The sequence below is a fragment of the Monodelphis domestica genome, chromosome 1 (genome assembly GCF_027887165.1).
Source record: "Monodelphis domestica isolate mMonDom1 chromosome 1, mMonDom1.pri, whole genome shotgun sequence".
Taxonomy (NCBI): domain Eukaryota; kingdom Metazoa; phylum Chordata; class Mammalia; order Didelphimorphia; family Didelphidae; genus Monodelphis; species Monodelphis domestica.
Window position 1 is genome coordinate 407380699 of NC_077227.1, and position 18387 is coordinate 407399085.

Consider the following 18387-nt stretch of genomic DNA (forward strand, 5'->3'; position numbering starts at 1 on the left):
TCACAGTATTTCTGAGACAAGGAGATAAGCATTACTTCTTCCATGTTACAACAAGGAAATAGAGATTCAAAGCATTACATGATTTAGGAACAAATGCCAGAATAGAGATTAGAACCCACACTACCTGATTCCAAGGATTTCCAATCTACAGTACAGCCAGGGTTGACCCCAGAAAAGATTTTGCAAGAAGCAGGAAAAGAAAATCACCACATGTTATATCCGTACTAGAAACCCAGTAACCTGCCTCCATAGCCAGGTTCTCATCCCTGCACTGCACTGGGTGAAACCTATTGGAAAATACAAATAAATCAGGCTCAGGAGAACTAAATGAAAAAATGGAGAGAGTAAGGAAACTAGTCCAAGACTAACTTCGTAACTATTTTGCACCCACTCTTGGCTTTTCTGACTTATTGACAGCTTAGGTTCAAGGAATCTCCAGTGTCTGCAAAAAAAAAAAAAGATAGCTCACTGTAAGAAGGACAGAAAAAAAGATCGGAGACTTGGGGATTAGACTTACAAAAGGAATAGTGCTGTTTGTTGTGTTTTGTTTTTTTTAATGGGTAGTGCAGTGGATAAGAGTACAGGACTTACAGTTAGAAAATGTGAATCCTACTTCAGATATTTATGCCCCATGGCAAGTAATTTTGCCTCAACCCCAAAGATGAGGACAATAAGAACACCTACTGACTTCATAGGTTTGTTTTAAGGATCAAATAAGATTATATAAAGCACTCTGCAAACCTTAAAGGACCATATAAATGCTAGCCATTTATTAAACAGGGACAGGACACGTAAGCACCAAGGCCAAAGCTCAACCTGCTTCTTGGCCTATTCAGCATTTGGCCCTTCTGCTAAACCATTTGAGGGCAGAAATAGTCATTACCATGTGAGGTGAGATTTCAGGATGATCAGTAGATTGTCATTATCTAGTCCCTTCTTACCCTACCCCCAGACCCACAAATGACTGAAAGGAAGCTAATGAAAGCTCTGCCCTCCAGAAGGCCTGGGTCCTACTTTCCAATTCAGGAAGACCTGGGTTTGAATCCCATCAGAATTATTTAGTGGTAGAATAACCTTGAACTTGAGAAAGTTCTTCTCAACTCTAAGTATTGGTTTCCTCAACTACAAAATGAAGGAAAGGTAATGGAAAGAATGTTAGACAGAGGCATTAGAAGAAGGCTTGAATTCAAATATCATTTCTGCCACATCCTAGTTATGAGGCCTTATGTAACTTCCTTAATCTCTCTGGGCCTCAGTTTCCCTTTCTTTTAAGTGAAGGGGCTAGATTAGATGACCTGCCCTATCCTCTTCAAATTCTAAATCTGAGAATGCTACAACAAAGTGATTTTCAAGAGTCCTTCCAGCTCCAACAGCCTTTGAGCCTTAATCCCTTCTAACTCTAGGATTCACCAAACTTGAGTCAGGACAGGGGAAACAAAGAAGGGTGGGAGGTATAGAAAGTGCAGTGACCCCCAGAAGGAGGATAGAAGGATAAGGTCAAGCCTTGTGCACTACCCATGTGTGTCTGTTTCCAGAATTCGCTCTGCAAATCCTTCAACTACATCAAACTGAAGATACTCACCAATTGGGGAAACCCTCATTTCACCTGCCTATACCGAGTTCGAGCTCATGGCACGATAAGTCGGCCGGCGCATGACCACTATCCACAAGGCTAGCCCCTACCTTCACAGAGAAATTAAAGTTTGTTTCTCCACTATATTCATCTCTTATTTTCTTCCTGTGTCAAGGTGGAGAGAGGAGAGGAACCTGCCCTCTCTCAGAGGAAAAGAGGAGCAAATTTTGAGTCCTTAGACCTCCTTGCCTCATGGTCCAGTCAGTATTAGGGAAGGAGGATATCCCAATAAATCCAAGGGATCACATCACCACAACAGTCATATCAACATAAGGTGAAGCAGAGCCCCAAGTAGGAGTTGGAAGACCTGATTTCAAGCCCTATCTCTAATACATACTGGGTGACATAACCTTGGGCAAGTCACTTAAACTCTCAATTCTCTAGGAAACTCTCTAAGACTAGAAATTGCAGAAACACAGCCTTCATTGTTAGAAGACATTTCCTTATCAAAAGTTTCCTTACATTAATGAAATCACAAATCTGATTCCCCACCCTGTTGGAAAGTTCTGGGATAAGCCCATTTTCTAGTTGTATACTTAAGTTTCTTAAACTTTCTGGCCCACAATTTTCTCAGCTTTAAAATACCACTTGCTCCACAGTTATTGTAAGGAGAGGGCTTTATAAACGTGAAGAAAACAGAGAAATGTAAACTTATTATTCTGAATATGAAAGTTCCTCAAGATGCTCAAAGAGTAAAGAAGGAGTGTAAGAACAAAACCAACAGTCACAAAGGAACATAATCCAGATGCTCAACATTTTATAGAAATATAGACTTCACACACACACACACATACACACAATGCTAGCAAATGATCTACAATGAACTAAAGTTTGGAATGCTCAATAGGAATTCGTAGGGTCCTGGACTACCATTTCCCAAGAGACATTAGAGGCTAGCTCAAAGTCACTAGCTCCCACACTAACCATAAATGGCCTTAGCAGGAGGTTTGGGGTAAGGGCCCCCTCAGTCTCAGAGCCAAAGAATAACCTTTCTGAGGTAGGGGGCTAAGAGAATGTTGACCTTGGCCATCACTCAGCTTCTCAGAAGAAGGGCTGCCAGGGTATTAGGAGTGTTCGTTAATATACCAGTTAAATGTACCAGTCTCACCTGTGGACATTCAACTATAGAAAATAATCCCCTCACTGGCTCCAGCCCCCAAACCTATCTCAGTGTTCTCAGAACAAAAACAACTTCCCTGTGGGCCATAAGCTCCCACAGATTTTAGACTGCCATTCATCCAGATAGTAGGTGCATCACCTTTCTCTACCAAGAGAATGTTCCAAAGTCACCATCTATTGTTGATATTTGAGTTGTTTTGTTGTTGCTGTTGTTGTTTTTAGTAGTGGAGATGGACTACACAATTATCAATCTTCTCTCACCTCATTTTCTCTTGAGACTTACAACATGTATTTACAAGCCATCAGAGGTTAGCGCTAGAGTTTTGTTTTGTTTTTTCTATTTTCTTTCATGATGTGACAACTTACTATAGTCCAGACTGCTAAATTGGGTTATTGAGTGATTGTCGTTGAAGGTTCCATAGGACATGGATCGCTACAAGAACCTATTATGATTTGTGGTTTTTTCCTTCTTCCTGGAATTTTTCACATAGAGATAATTATTTAATTTCTTTGGATTCTTTTATGTTTTTGATAATTGATTTATATGCCTTATGACTTGACCATATATCCCTGTGTGATTCCTATATGTATTCCTGTATCTTCCTCAGGGGAGGAATGTGTTGATATCCTCCCCAGTGGGGAATGTGTTTTTGTTTTGTAGTGAAAAGTTTTAAGTTCCTTTTGAGAAAAGAAAAAATTTTAAGGGTAAGAAATTCACTGCCTCTCAGAATCCAGAGACTGAATTCCCTGGAGAAGATGCCATGGAGATGCCCGCGAAGACTGTATGCTGCTCCAGGAGTTCCTGAGCAAAACTGAATGTTCAGACCTGAACTTTGGGGGGGGGGGGGGGGAATTAAATGCATTTGTTTATATGTACTTTGTTGTACCAAAGGGGATTGTCCCAATTGGTTTTGTTCTTGATTCCCTTTTGTTTCCTTATCCTCAAATTGTTGTATTTTCCCTGTGTAAAATTGTATGTACCTTAGTTAATTATCTTTAAAATGATCCACTGGGGAGACTAGTCTCCCAAAGGATCATGGGGGAATGTACAGGTGGAAAATTTGCCACACCTAAACTACATTCCTAGCATCCTTTTAAGTTATGTCCTCATTTTACACAAGGAGGCTTGGGAGATGAATTCGGCTAAGACCCACACTTTGGTGCTCTTTTTTGGGAACTTGTGCTTTTGGTAAAGTGCTGTAGGTGTGAGTCTCTGGCTCTCTTTGTTCTGCACACTTGACTGAAAGAACCTTTTTCTTTTCCTTATCTTTTGATTATTATTAAAATCCTACAGTTTGGGTCTTAGCTCTATGATCAGAATCAGAACTTAATTCAGGATCAGGGTTCAATGTTTGGGATCAGAGTGCAGGTTCTGATTAAGGATGGAATTTTTCTGGTTATGGAGAATATAGCCTCAGGAGCATTGGGTTATGACTACAAAAGAAAAGTCTCTAGGATCCATAACTACTCACTAAGTCAGTGGTGTTATCAGAATCAGAGCTAAACAGCTGGTCTTTCATGGTGATCCATATGGAACAGAAACTTCAAGTCACTGGGCCAAGAAATAGACATTCTCCTTCATTTGTCAGGGAGGAAACATCTGGAATTCTTTGCCCCAGAGGAGCCATTGATTTGGAAAGATCAATTAATTCATACTTGGTTTGAGTGGTAGAGAGCCATGAGTAACTGCCAAATGAAGTAGGCAAGAACTTAGTTTTTGAGATTGAGACAGAAAGTTGGCAAGTTTCTTGGACTATTCCAAGCAATAGTATTGGGACACACGAGGGGATGCCCATCAATTGGGGAATGGCTGAACAAACTGTGGTATATGTTGGTGATGGAATACTATTGTGCTCAAAGGAATAATAAAGTGGAGAAGTTCCATGGAGACTGGAACAACCTCCAGGAAGTGATGCAGAGCGAGAGGAGCAGAACCAGGAGAACATTGTACACAGAGACTAATACACTGTGGTATAATCGAACGTAATGGACTCCTCCATTAGGGGCGGTGTAATGTCCCTGAACAACTTTCAGGGATCCAGGAGAAAAAAAACACCATTCATAAGCAAAGGATAAACTATGGGAGTGGAAACACCGAGAAAAAGCAACTGCCTGAATACAGAGGTTGAGGGGACATGACAGAGGATAGACTTTAAATGAACACTCTAATGCAAATACTATCAACAAAGCAATGGGTTCAAATCAAGAAAACATCTAATGCCCAGTGGACTTACGCGTCGGCTATGGGGGGTGGGGGGGAGGAAAAGAAAATGATCTATGTCTTTAACGAATAATGCTTGGAAATGATCAAATAAAATATATTAAAAAAAAAATAGTATTGGGACACTCTGGTCTAATCCCAGGATGGAGAGTGGAGCCAAGATGGTGACTTAATAGCAGTGAAAGTTGAAACTACTCTGAGAATCCTCTCAAACCAACTAACTACAGGATGGCAAGTCTTTCCATTTTATGTTTGTACTCTTCTTCCACCTCTCTGTCTTCCCCACCTCCTATCATTCTCCATTGATGGAAAGGAAAACTCAAGCTACCCTTGTCTGGGCTAGAAAGTCTATACTATTACCCTATTATAGCCTATTGTAACAGTATTGACTCCAAGATGGAAGGTAAGGGTTTAAAAAAAAACAACAAGCATTTATAAGTGCTCTCTATGTAACAGGCCCTGTACTAGGCACTTGGGATACAAAGGCAAAAATGAACAGCTCCTGTCCTCAATGAACTTAAATTCTATTAGCAGGAGAACAGGTCTAGGGGAGAGGTAACATGCACATAGAATATTAAGAATAAATATTACTTGGGAGAAAGTGCCAGCAGTTGGGAGGATCAGGACAGGCTTCCTGTATCAACATGAGTTAAACTTTGAAATTAGCTTAGGGATTCTACAAAGGTGGAATTCAGGAGGAAAAAGCATTCCTCACACAGCACAAAAGGCAGATTTCAGATAGAAATCAGTCCACTTGGGCTAGAATCTAAAATATATAAAGGAGAGCAATGAACAATAAAACTTAAAAGATAGGCTGATGCTAAATTGTAAGGGGCTTTATAACAAAAAATTGTGTATTTTATTGTAGAGGCCAAAGAAAAGCTTCTTGAGCATGCATGTATCTGGTCAGACCTGTGCTTTTAGGAATATTGATTTGACAGCCTAAGTGAAAGATGGGTAGGAGAGAAGGGAGACTGGACTTAAAGCCTAGACTTCTTCCCACCTCCATTCTCATCCCTCTTCCAATCTTTCAATCCATCCTGCATGTGGTGCTTTCTTATGAATAGATCTGGTGATTTTGCTACTCTACTCAAAACTTTCAATGATTCTCTATTGCCCACTGAACAGTTAAAAGTTTTTCCTTTGCCAGGCATTCAAGGCCTTCAATAACCTTTCCAGATTTATCCACACTCCACATTCCAAAGAAACTAGACTGTTCAATGAAACTAGTCTACCCTCTGAATATATCTTCTGTCCAGAATATCCTCTTGCCCATCTTTTGCCTATCTGTCCTTTAAAGCCCAATGCAAATGTCACCACCTCCAGGAAGCCTATCCTTCCCTTTCCCAAGCCTAGAAATAACTTCCTCTCTCAAATCTCACTTCTCTATGTTACATAGTTATGTATCATAGTATATGATTATTATGTGTTTGAATACTATATCCCTAGACAAAACTCTAAGATCTATGAAGGCAGGGCCCTTATCTGCAAAAGAGCTGAGCAGTATTTTGTGTCCACTAGGAACGTAGTATTTGTTGATTTCTTAACCTCCATTAATCCTCTCTAATATGATCCCAATGCCAGAGGGTGGCTCCAACTTGTCCTCTTCTTTCAGTTAGCCTGGATATGCCCAGCCCGATGAAAAAGGCAGGAGAAAACCTGGTCCTTGCCCTCAGACTCATACCTCCTTTCCCAATGGCAAAAAATTACCCATACTTCAAAGCCCCAGGCCATACTACCACCTCCATGAAATCTTTCTTGACTGCATTAGACCCTTGAACCCAGAGAGGTTGCAGAGAGGTGGGGTTCCCCTTTCTTTGTATTCCCGGCATTTAGCACTCTTTTCCTAGAACAGAGTAGGGGTCTAATGAATGCTATTGACTGACTGATAAGCCTCAATTAAAAGATCAAGAATTCCAGGAAATCTGCACTCAGAACCCAATGTGTGGCCCAAACAGGGAGTACCCAATGACCTCCCACTAAAAGGGAAAGAATTCAAGGTTCCAGCTGAGGAGGGAAAGGGGCAATTTAAGAGATACCATGACTGCAAAGGATGGATGATGCTTCCCATTTTCTGAATAAAGATAAGAAAGCTAAATACATTTTGAGACATGGAAAATAGATGTATTACTTCTTGCTTGACTAAGCTTATTTATTACGAGAATTATGCTGAGATTTTTTTCATTTCCAGAGTGGGTTGGGAGGGAGGAGATCATTAACATGAGGAGAGAGAGAGAAACAAAAAAAAAAGAGCATTGAAGCATTTTTTAAATGCACAAAAGAAAAAGGGAAATTCAGAAGGAAACAAGCAGGAAATCTTGGAAAGTAACTTCACCTGGAGATGGAAGGTCCTGGATTTAGGCTTGGACATTCCCTAGCTGTGAGACCCTGGGCAAGTTACCTAGCCCCTGCTGCCTAGTCTTTACTGCTCTTCTACCTTGGAACTAATACAATCAATTCTAAGATGGGAGGTAAGAGATGTTTTGGTGGTTGGTTTTTTTTTTTTAAAGATAACTTGAATTTATTATATATTTTCTTTTTTTTAATTTTAAACATTATTTTATTTGGTCATTTCCAAACATTATTCACTGGAAACAAAGATCATTTTCTTTTCCTCCCCGCCCCCTCTCCCACCACCTTTCCCTCTCCCATAGCTGACGCATGATTCCACTGGGTATCACATGTGTTCTTGACTCGAACCCATTTCCATGTTGTTGGTATTTGCATTAGATTGTTCATTTAGAGTCTCTCCTCAGTCATATCTCCTCAACCCCTGTAGTCAAGCAGTTGCTTTTCATCGGTGTTTTTACTCCCACAGTTTATCCTCTGCTTGTGGATAGTATTTTTTAGATCCCTGCAGATTGTTCAGGGACACTGCATTGACACCAATGGAGAAGTCCATTACCTTCGATTGTACCACAATGTATCAGTCTCTGTGTACAATGTTTTCCTGGTTCTGCTCCTTTTGCTCTGCATCACTTCCTGGAAGTTGTTCCAGTCTCCATGGAATTCCTCTACTTTATTATTCCTTTTAGCACAATAGTATTCCATCACCAACATATACCACAATTTGCTCAGCCACTCCCCAATTGAAGGGCATCCCCTCGTTTTCCAATTTTTGGCCATCACAAAGAGTGCAGCTATGAATATTCTTGTACAAGTTTTTTTCCTTATTATCTCTTTGGGGTGCAAACCCAGCAGTGCTATAGCTGGATCAAAGGGCAGGCAGTCTTTTATCGCCCTTTGGGAATAGTTCCAAATTGCCCTCCAGAATGGTTGGATCAATTCACAACTCCACCAGCAATGAATTAGTGTCCCTACTTTTCTGCATCCCCTCCAGCATTCATTTCTTTCCATAGCTGTCATGTTAGCCAATCTGCTAGGTGTGAGGTGATACCTCAGAGTTGTTTTGATTTGCATTTCTCTGATTATAAGGGATGTAGAGCACTTTTTCATGTGCTTATTAATAGTTTTGATTTCTTTATCTGAGAACTGCCTGTTCATGTCCCTTACCCATTTATCAATTGGAGAATGGCTTGATTTTTTGTACAATTGATTTAGTTCTTTGTAAATTTGAGTAATTAAACCTTTGTCAGAGGTTTTTATGAAGATTGTTTCCCAATTTGTTGCTACCCTTCTGATTTTGGTTACATTGGTTTTGTTTGTACAAAAACTTTTTAATTTGATGTATTCCAGATTATTTATTTTGCATTTTGTAACTCTTTCTAATTCTTGCTTGGTTTTGAAGTCTTTCCCTTCCCAAAGGTCTGACATGTATGCTATTCTATGTTCGCCTAATTTTCTTATAGTTTCCTTCTTTATGTTCAAGTCATTCACCCATTTTGAATTTATCTTGGTGTAGGGTGTGAGGTGTTGATCTAAACTTAAGCTTTCCCACACTGTCCTCCAATTTTCCCAGCAGTTTTTATGAAATAGTGGATTTTTGTCCCAAAAGCTGGGATCTTTGGGTTTGTCATATACTATCTTGCTGAGGTCGCTTGCCCCCAGTCTATTCCACTGATCTTCCTTTCTGTCTCTTAGACAGTACCAAATTGTTTTGATGACCCGCTGCTTTATAATATAGTCTGAGATCTGGGACTGCAAGCCCCCCTTCCTTTGTATTTTTTTCATTATTTCCCTGGATATCCTTGATCTTTTCTTCTTCCAAATGAACTTTGTTATGGTTTTTTCTAAATTAGTAAAAAAAAATTTTTGGAAGTTCCATGGGTATGGCACTAAATAGATAGATGAGTTTGGGTAGGATAGTCATTTTTATTATATTGGCTCGTCCTACCCATGAGCAGTTAATGTTCTTCCAATTGTTCAAGTCTAGTTTTAGTTGTGTGGAAAGTGTTTTGTATTTGTGTTCATATAGTTCCTGTGTTTGTCTCGGGAGATAGATTCCTAAGTATTTTATTTTGTCTAAGGTAATTTTGAATGGGATTTCTCTTTCTAGTTCTTGCTGCTGAGCTGTGTTGGAATTATATAGAAATGCTGATGACTTATGTGGGTTTATTTTGTATCCTGCAACTTTGCTAAAGTTGTTGATTATTTCTATTAGCTTTTTGGTTGAATCTCTAGGATTCTATTATATATTTTCTCAAAAACAAGCTATATATAACAAAGATTTGTGATCTCACATATAATCCTTTTTCTGTTCTGCTTTGTAAGTGGAAATTATCTGGTTTTGGTGTTCATTAAATTGAGAATAAAAAAATAAATATTTTTCTTTAATAAGATGTATCTTAGCATAGCGGAAAGAGTTTTAAATTAGGAAACACAAAACATGGGCTTTCGTCTCATCTTCAACAAACCTTTCTAAAGGGCCTACCATCTGGAGGCACTGTCAGTGACTCATCTGTATCACTGAGCACAGGCCAACCAGTGCCATTTGGGGCAAGTTACAAACCCCTCTCTGGGTCTTTGTGCTAGCCAGTCCCTTCCAGCTCTAACATTCTCTGATTTGAGAATGACCCAGGGAATTTTTAACATTAACTTCCTGCATTACTCAGGCTTCCACATCTAGAAAAGCTCCACCATAGACCCTAGCTCCCCTCCTTTGGTATGCTTGCAGGTCCCCCAGTAGAGATGACTTGGTAGCAGTTGCCTCTTGGCCCCCACAGCCTTTCCTGCTTGATTGCACTGGCCTGATTTTCATCTTTCCATACCTCATACTTTCCTGGTGTTCGAATGAGGCCCTTGGTACAAAAAGAAGAGAACCAGGTGGAGGCTCCCCTGGCCACCTCCTGTGTCACAATGCACAAAGCTGGCATCCTGTCAGCCATTCAGCCTGGCACATGGGGTTTGGCGCCAGGACCTCAGAGGCCACTGCCAGGGTGGAATCCCTGCCTCTCCCTAGTTCTTAAGGAGTAACCAGAGCCAGGAAATCACTGCCCTTTGGAGAAAGAACCTCAGATAGGCGCCTCAGATAAATGGGGGAGTGGAAGACTGGGAGAAGGGTTGTGAACAGGACTAGAGGGAGAGAAAGAGAGAGAGAAAGCACTGCTTTGAGCACACCTCAAACCACACACTAAACCACACACCTAATCTGGTCAAATCCCTTCTGGGCAGCTAGTCAGACATTATCCCCAGAGAAAGGATGGGGAAAGAGGCTAAGGAGGCTTACGGCCAGACGGACTAGCTAGGCTAGCAGCAGGTCATTGAAGTTGGGGCCCCAGAGGTTAAGAAATAATATCACCTATTTTTGTAGAATTTTAGCATTTACAATGTGCTTTCCTCACAACTGACTTGTGGAGTTACCCCCATTCTACAAAGGAGTGAACTGAGGCTCCAAGTAGTAGTCTAGTGTTCTTTCTACCATGGCATGCTATCTCTCACTCCTCTCTATCACTTGGGACCCAAGTCAATCTTGCTTCGTATTTTATCAAAAAATAAAATAAAATGAAGTCATTCACTACAAGCTCGCTTTTCCCCCCTCTTCCTTATCTCCTATCACTCAAATGTCTTCTGCCATTATCTCCTCCTTTACTCTTTCGTAGGATGAAGTGGCTTTATTCCTTAGGAAGCCTAACTACCTGTTCAAGTGATCTTATTATTCCTTCCCTTCTCTTCCAACAGATTACCCCCTCTGTTTCTCCCACTCTTTCATTTATTTTCAATCTCTCCATCTCCTGATTCCTTTCCTACTGCCTACAAACACGCCTATGTCTCCTACATCCTAAAAAACGGTCCTCATTTGATCTTTCTTTCCCTGCTATGTCTTCTGCCCTTCACAGCTAAACTCCCAAAATCGCTGTCTACAATAGTTGTCTCCACTTTCTCCCTTGTCACTATCCTCTTAATCTTTTATAATCTGGTTTCTGACCTTATCACTTTATTGAAATAGCTCTCTCCAAAGTTACTCATGATCTCTTAATTGCCAAAGCCATTGGCTTTTTTCTCCATCCCCATTCTCCTAGACTTCTCTGTAGACTTTGACATTATCGCTCACTCTCTTCTTGATTCTCTCTTTTCTCTGGGTCTTTAGAACACCTTTATTTCCTGGTTCTCCTCCTACCTATCTGACACCTCCTTTGCTGAATTCTCATCTACATCATGCCCAGTCACTGTAGGCATTCCTCAGGGTTCTGTCCTGGACCCTGTTCTCTTCTCCTTCTACACTACTTTATTTGATCTCATCAACTACCACGGATCAATTAAAATCTATAAGATGATGATTCTCAAATCTACTTATGAGCCCTAACCTCTCTGCTGACCTCCAGACTCACATTTCCAATTGCCTTTCAGACATCGAGAACTAAAGGTTCAGTTTTCATCTTAGCTCAACAACACATCCGAAACTGAACTCATCTTTTTCACCAAAATGCTTTCCCCTTCCAAATTTCCCTGGGCCCAGGCTCAAAATCTAGGTGTCCCCTGTGGTTCATTATCACTCATTCCCTTCCTCCACCCCCCATATCAAATTTATTGCCAAGGTATGTCAATTCCACCTTCATGACAACTCTCAAATACTCCTCCTTCTCTCCTTGGATACTACTGCCACCTTGATTCAGGCCCTTGTCGCTCTTGGATATAGCCTGCTGGTGGGCCTGCCTGCCTAAGGTCTTTCCCTACTCCAATCCATCCTTCAATCAGCCATCAAAATAATGTTCCTAAAGGGCAGGTCTGATATTCAAAATTAATTAAGTAAAATTTTTCAATTCAAAAAAAAAGAAAAAGAAAAAATAAAAATAAAAATAAAGCGCAAGTCTGACCACATCATTCTCCTACTCAATAAACTCCAGTGGTTCCCTATCTCCTTCAGGATAAAATACAAAATGAGTTGTTTGGCATTCAAAGATCTTCATAACTGAGCTGCCTTCTCCCTTTCCAGTCTTCTTATATCTTACTCCCCAAATTGCATTCTTTGATCCACTGACACTGGCCTCCATTCAGTTCCATTTCTTGACTCCACATATTTTCTCTGGCTTTCCTGCATGCCTGGAATACTCTCCCAGAAGCAATCTGACTACTGACTACTTCCCTGGCTCCCTTTAACATTGAGCTAAAATTCTGTTTTACTGGAAGCCTTCCCCAATCCTTCTTAATTTCAATGTCTTCCCTTTGTTAATTATGCCCCCTTTATCCTGTCTATCGCTTGCTCTGCCTCTACCTGTTTGCAGATGTTCTTTCCCATTAGATTACAAATTCCTTAAATATAGAAACTATCTTTTGCTTCTTTTTATACCCCCAGTGCTTAGCACAGTGGCTGACACACAGTAGTTACTTAATAAATGTTTACTGACTGTATGTAGGATAAAATACAGATATCTAAACCTATCATTCAAGGCCCTTCACAATTGAGGTCCAACCCATGTTTCTGTTCTCCTGTACCTTTCCCTACATTCCAACCAGAATGGACACTACTTATTTCTCTATTCTCACCCTAACCTCTCCTGTCTCTGGGCCTTCTAATCTTCCCCCATGCTTAGAAAACTCTTTTCTCGTTTCTTTCCAGATCCTCTTCCTTCAAAGTCCAGCCCAGATGCCACCTCCTCCATGAATCCTTCCATGATCCCCTGACCTGATGGGATCATCACATGTTCTTAGAGCCCTTTGTCTGACTCTATTCATTGCCCATATTACATCAGACCTTGTATATTACTTATTTACACCATATTCTCCTTAGTAGACTGGAGACTTCTTGACAAGAACAGAGACTCATCATTTTTCCTTTTCCATCTTTCATGCTCAGTACTGGGCACAGGTGCCTGAACATAGTAATTAATAAATGTTCATTGACCAAATTAGATACAGACTTGTGGTATCATCAGTTGGCTGATTCTCTGGGAAGCAACTGAGGGTCATCAAAAGGCTCTGACAATCAGCAGCAAGAATATATGGATAAAGCCACAGAGTCCCCCTAACATACTGAGACTGGGAAAAAGAAAAGGAATCAAGGCAAGTCAGGAGCAGCTCAAGGGGAGCTTAATCCCCTGGGGTTGAGTAAACCAGGTGTTTTGAAGCCAGGCTTGTGTGGCTCCACAGAGAGCCAATTGTTAAATTTTTAATGTGAACTTGTATACTTCAGAAATCAGAAAACCCTACAAATCAAGGCTTGGCATGTTGTGTTGATTGTCTAGAAATAGCTGGCAGAGCTCTAAAGCAGGAATCAAGAAGACCTGAGTTCAAATCCAGCCTAAGACATATATTAGCTATTTGACCTTGGGCTGGTCACTTAATCTATTATTTGCCTTAGTTTCCTCAACTATACAATTAGGATAACAATTGCATCGATGCCTCAGTATTATTGCAAGGATCAAATGATAAAATATTTGTAAAAAATTCTTAGCCTAATTCCTGGCACATAGTAGATACTATAAAAAGTACTTATTCCTTTCCTTCCTCTCTCCCCTTCTCTCCTTTTCCCTTGCCTAAATGTAAGAAAGTAATGGAGGAAATATGAATAAATTTTAATAATCTATGTTAAACTTTAAAATGTGTCATGAGCACATTTTTTTTCTTCCAAAGAGAGTTGTTAAACATTTCCTAGCACATCCCTGGCAAAGACTGAGAAGAGGAAGCCCTCGGGGAGTCAGGACAAGCTCACCGCATAAGCAGAAGAGGAGGCTGCCTGCATGACATGGCCTGGGGGTCTTAGATCAGTCCCTACTACCAAGAATCAGTATCTGAAATTTCACCATTAGCATTTCATTCCACCTGTAGCCTCTGGATCAAATTCTGCATCAACTTTATTCCTTAGGACTCTATTGAAATTTTAACCTCCAAACTTCAGCTAATACTTGATAATGTGTGACCAGAGGGTCTGATCCTGGAATCTGGGACACAAGAAGACCAGCAAAGACCTTGGATGCGTAAAGCTTTGGGGGAGATTGCTGTCTCTTGAGAAAAACCACTGCATCATGACCACAACTTCCTTAGGACACCTAGGGAAATCCACTCTCATCTAACCCTTCCTATGTCTTCTCACTGAGTGCATTATCAACTAAAATGTAAAAAGCCACAGCTGAAAGGCAGGAGATCTGAGTTCTGTTTCTAGCTCCATCACTAATCTGCTGTGTGACTTTGGGTAAATTCCTTCACTTCTCTGGGTCGCACGTCGGATAAAAAGGTTGATGTTGGAAGTGATGGTGTTACAGTAGGAAGACTGCTAAAGCCCTCCTCACTCTGCTGCTCTGCGCCTAAATCTATACCCCGAAGTTTGAGCTAACAACTACAAAGATGAGGCGACTAGTCTCTTCTTTCCTGGAGTCCCAGTGACCCCTGGTGGGTAGGACAGAAACCACTGGAGAAAAGGCGAGTTATTATTGCACCTGCCACACATACAAAGACAGGGATTAAACTGGTGAATTGGGAGCCAAAGCCACCTTGGGACAATGTCTCATTGTCCCCTAGTGGGCAGGTTTACTTCAAACACAGAATAATAGAATGAAAGGGGGTGGGAAGGAGAAGTTAGGGGACTTCAAGTCTAGCCCCAAATCGGCTCCTGACCTATATGAGTGGCTTAGAACAAATCCTCTCCCTCCAGGGGCTTTGGGGGCCTCATCTATAACAAGAGGAAGTTGAACTAAGTGATCTCTGAGATTCTTTCTACCTTTTGACCTTCCGCATTCTGAGCCCTCTTTCAGCTCCAACATTCTCTGGTTCTCACCTTTTTTTAGGAATAGACAACTAGAATAATTTGTCGATTAAAGTTTTGGGGAATGGCAAGCAGGCTCCATTATGAAGAAGTAAGAATCAAAATCATTCTAGGAACCCAGTAAAAACAGATCCCACTGGGGCAGCTGGGTGGCTCAGTGGATTGAGAGCCAGGCTTAGAGTCTAAAGGTCCTGGGTTCAAATGTGATCTCAGATACTTCCCAGCTGTGTGACCCTGGGCAAGTCACTTGACCTCCAGTGCCTAGCCCTTACCACTCTTCTGCTTTGGAACACATTATTGACTCCAAGATGGAAGGTAAGGGTGTTTAAAAAAAAAAACAGATCCCAGGCTGCCCCTGTCCTCTGACCAAAGGTTCCCACAGGGATTCTTAATAAGAATGAGAAGAATTATACCAGTGAGTTTAAAGAGGAGACTACAGAGGGCTAAGGAGACTGCAACTGTTTATTAGATAAGAAGAACCACGCCCAGGAAAATGTCCCATTGCCAGGAGCTTCAGAAGTGTGATTCCTGCCTTAATTTAGCAACTTTCAGGGAAGCTAGCTTGATGGAGTCCCAAGCTAGATTGCCTCGGACCGGTTCGGTATCAGAGAAGATGCCTTCATTGCTAGTTTTGCAGTCTCCATCTTCAGAGTGTCACTTCCAGTATAATTTCTGCATCTGCCTGCTCGGTCTCCTCTTGCCCCAGGAAAGAGAGGTGGCCAAGCAGATGTCGCATGTCCAGGACTCAAGATCATATACACACAACCAGCAAGCCCTAAAGAAATTGCCAAAGTCATTTTCTCAGTTACACCTACCCTGAGAAGCCCTTGTTATGAGAAGACTTGGGGTAATATGATGGAAAGTCCTGGAGTCAGGAAACCTGGTTTCTTTTTTTTTATTATTTTTTAATTAATTAGTTTTGAATATTTTTCCTTGGTTTCAAGATTCATGATCTTTCCCTCCCCTCTTCCCACTACCCCCATCCCATAGCCAACATGCAGTTCCACTGGGTTTTACATGTGTCATTGATCAAGACCTTTTTCCATATTATTGATATTTGCAATAAAGTGATCATTTAAAGCAGCAGTTCTCAACCTCTCAATTTGTAGCAATGAGAATACATAATGCATATCAGATATTTACACTCCAAATCATAACTGTAGCAAAATTACAGTTTTGAAGTAGCCACCAAAATAATTTTTTGGTTTGGGGTCACTGCGACATGAACTGTATTGTGGGGTCACGGCATTAGAAAGGTTGAGACCACAGATTTAAAGGGAGACTTGTTTTCTTGCTGATTCAGTCAGACTCTCAGCCTCATATGGGAACTATAATATGGGAATAACAGACTTTTTTCTAAGGTAGAAGTTCTTAACACCCAAGGGAGTTTATACATGAATTTCAAGGAATCGAGGTTTGTGAATTTAGATGGTAAAACAAATCACAACTTTGTTTTCACTCATCTTTGGCTTCCTTTGTATTCCTAGGTATTTTTTTGCACTTAAAAATATAATTCTGAAAGGGGGTACATAAACTTCACCAGCATAAATGTCATCAGACTGCCAAAAAGGTCTAGGACATGAAAAAAGGTTAAAAACACCTCATCTAAAGAATCTCAAAGCACCATCAGCACTGCCATCCCCAAGGTGACCAATGTCAAGTTTCATGGAAAGCTCACTGGACTAGGAATTAGGAGGTCTGGGTTCTGGTCCTAACTCTTGCCATTAACTTGCTATGTAACTCTGGACAAGTCACTACATTGCAATGTGATTCTGTTTCTTTATCTGTAAAAAGGAAATAATACCACCTTGCCCAACCATTTTCATCCTAATGTAGTAAAGAAAAAATGAGGCAAGAACTGAGGCTGTCACTACCCTATTTCACAACTGGAGAAACTAAGTCACCCAAGGCTAAATGACTAATCTTCCATGCCCTAAAGATGACTAGAACCCATTTGAAAAACTTACCGATATAATTTTCATAACAGAACCCACCATTTTGATCCCCATGACATTAGGCAGAGGTAAGCCAGGAGCCAAGCAACCTAGAAATAATGAATAGAGTATATAATTTGGTAAGCTAGGGAAGAGATGCATGATGGAAAGAAAATCATTTCAGGGTTCTTGGTGACATTTCTGGAAGTCCAACATCAGTTCACATCTGAAACTGGGAAGGCCAATTAGCAAATGCATTCATTGGAACCTACATTCATCAACAAGGTTACACATCAGGATCAAGGCTAATCATTTGTTTACTCAGCTAAGATGTTCTACCAAGATTAGAAGACTTGGTGCCTATAAAAAGGTGATTATGTGTTTGAATTTCAAGCAGTCAGCCAGTGTTTTCATCTACTGACATTCAGAGTGAAGGCACAGGACCCTACCTTATGCATGATTACCATGTTACAATAGAAGTGCAAATAAGACCCTGATTCACAGACTGATAATTATTCTTTGCTGCTGCCAATTACCAATTTTTATGCATAGGATAATTGTGAAGGGTGGTGGGAAATGAAACATAATCAGTCTTCAAATTTAGGGACTGTCATGTGGAAAAGGGATTCAATTGATTCTGCTTGACCCCAGAGGGAAGAACTAAAGTGAAATGTGACAGTATGTGAAAGAAATATGAGGGTTGTGCAATAATTAAATAGGATGCCTTAAAAGGAGTCAAGATATTTAAGCACAAACTGACAGACAACTTATAAGGAAGACTTCAAGAATTGCTTCCCTGGATATAAGGTCAAACCAAATGATTTTTTAAGCCCCTTACCTTCTGTCTTAAAATCAGTATTAAGTATCCATTCTAAGAGAGAAAAGCAGTAAGAGGCTAAGTGATTTGTCCAGGGTCATACAGGTAGGAAGTGTCTGAAGTCAAATTTGAATCCAGAACTTCCTAGTTCCAGGCCTAGTGCTCTATCCACTGTGCTCCCCAAGACCAGAATATTTCTAAAATCCTTTCTAGAACTGTCCTATGGGAAATCATCTTAGTTCTCACCAGAGTAGAGCCACCTGGAACTCTATAAATGCTTATTAACTGATTGATGCTTCTGATTGAATGTTCAGTCCAAGTAGGGGAACAGTGGATAGAGCACTGAGCTTGGAGTCTGGAAGAAATAAGTCTGAATCCTTCCTCAAGCACTTACAGGCATAGCTGTGCAACCCTGGACAAATTGCTTGAGTTCTGTGCCTTAGTTTCCTCACCTGCAAAATGGCGATAATAAGAGTACCTGATTCCCAGGGTTGTTGAGATAACATATGCAAAGGGGCACTGCAAACCTTAAAAGGCTATATAAACACTAGCTATCATCATCAT

The 18387-nt window shown here is 40.7% G+C and overlaps 1 protein-coding gene across 4 annotated transcripts in view; it reads left to right on the forward strand.

Moving 5' to 3' along the window:
- The window catches only part of SUN5 (Sad1 and UNC84 domain containing 5), a 37054-nt gene extending 35335 nt beyond the window's left edge, over window positions 1-1719 (forward strand). For all 4 annotated transcript variants that reach the window (XM_056811941.1, XM_056811940.1, XM_016428537.2 and 1 more), the window contains one exon: window positions 1536-1719. In XM_056811941.1, coding sequence (XP_056667919.1) covers window positions 1536-1676 — 141 coding nt within the window. In that variant the 3' untranslated portion in view covers window positions 1677-1719. The remainder of the gene's footprint in view (window positions 1-1535) is intronic.
- The last annotated feature ends 16668 nt before the right edge of the window (window positions 1720-18387 follow it).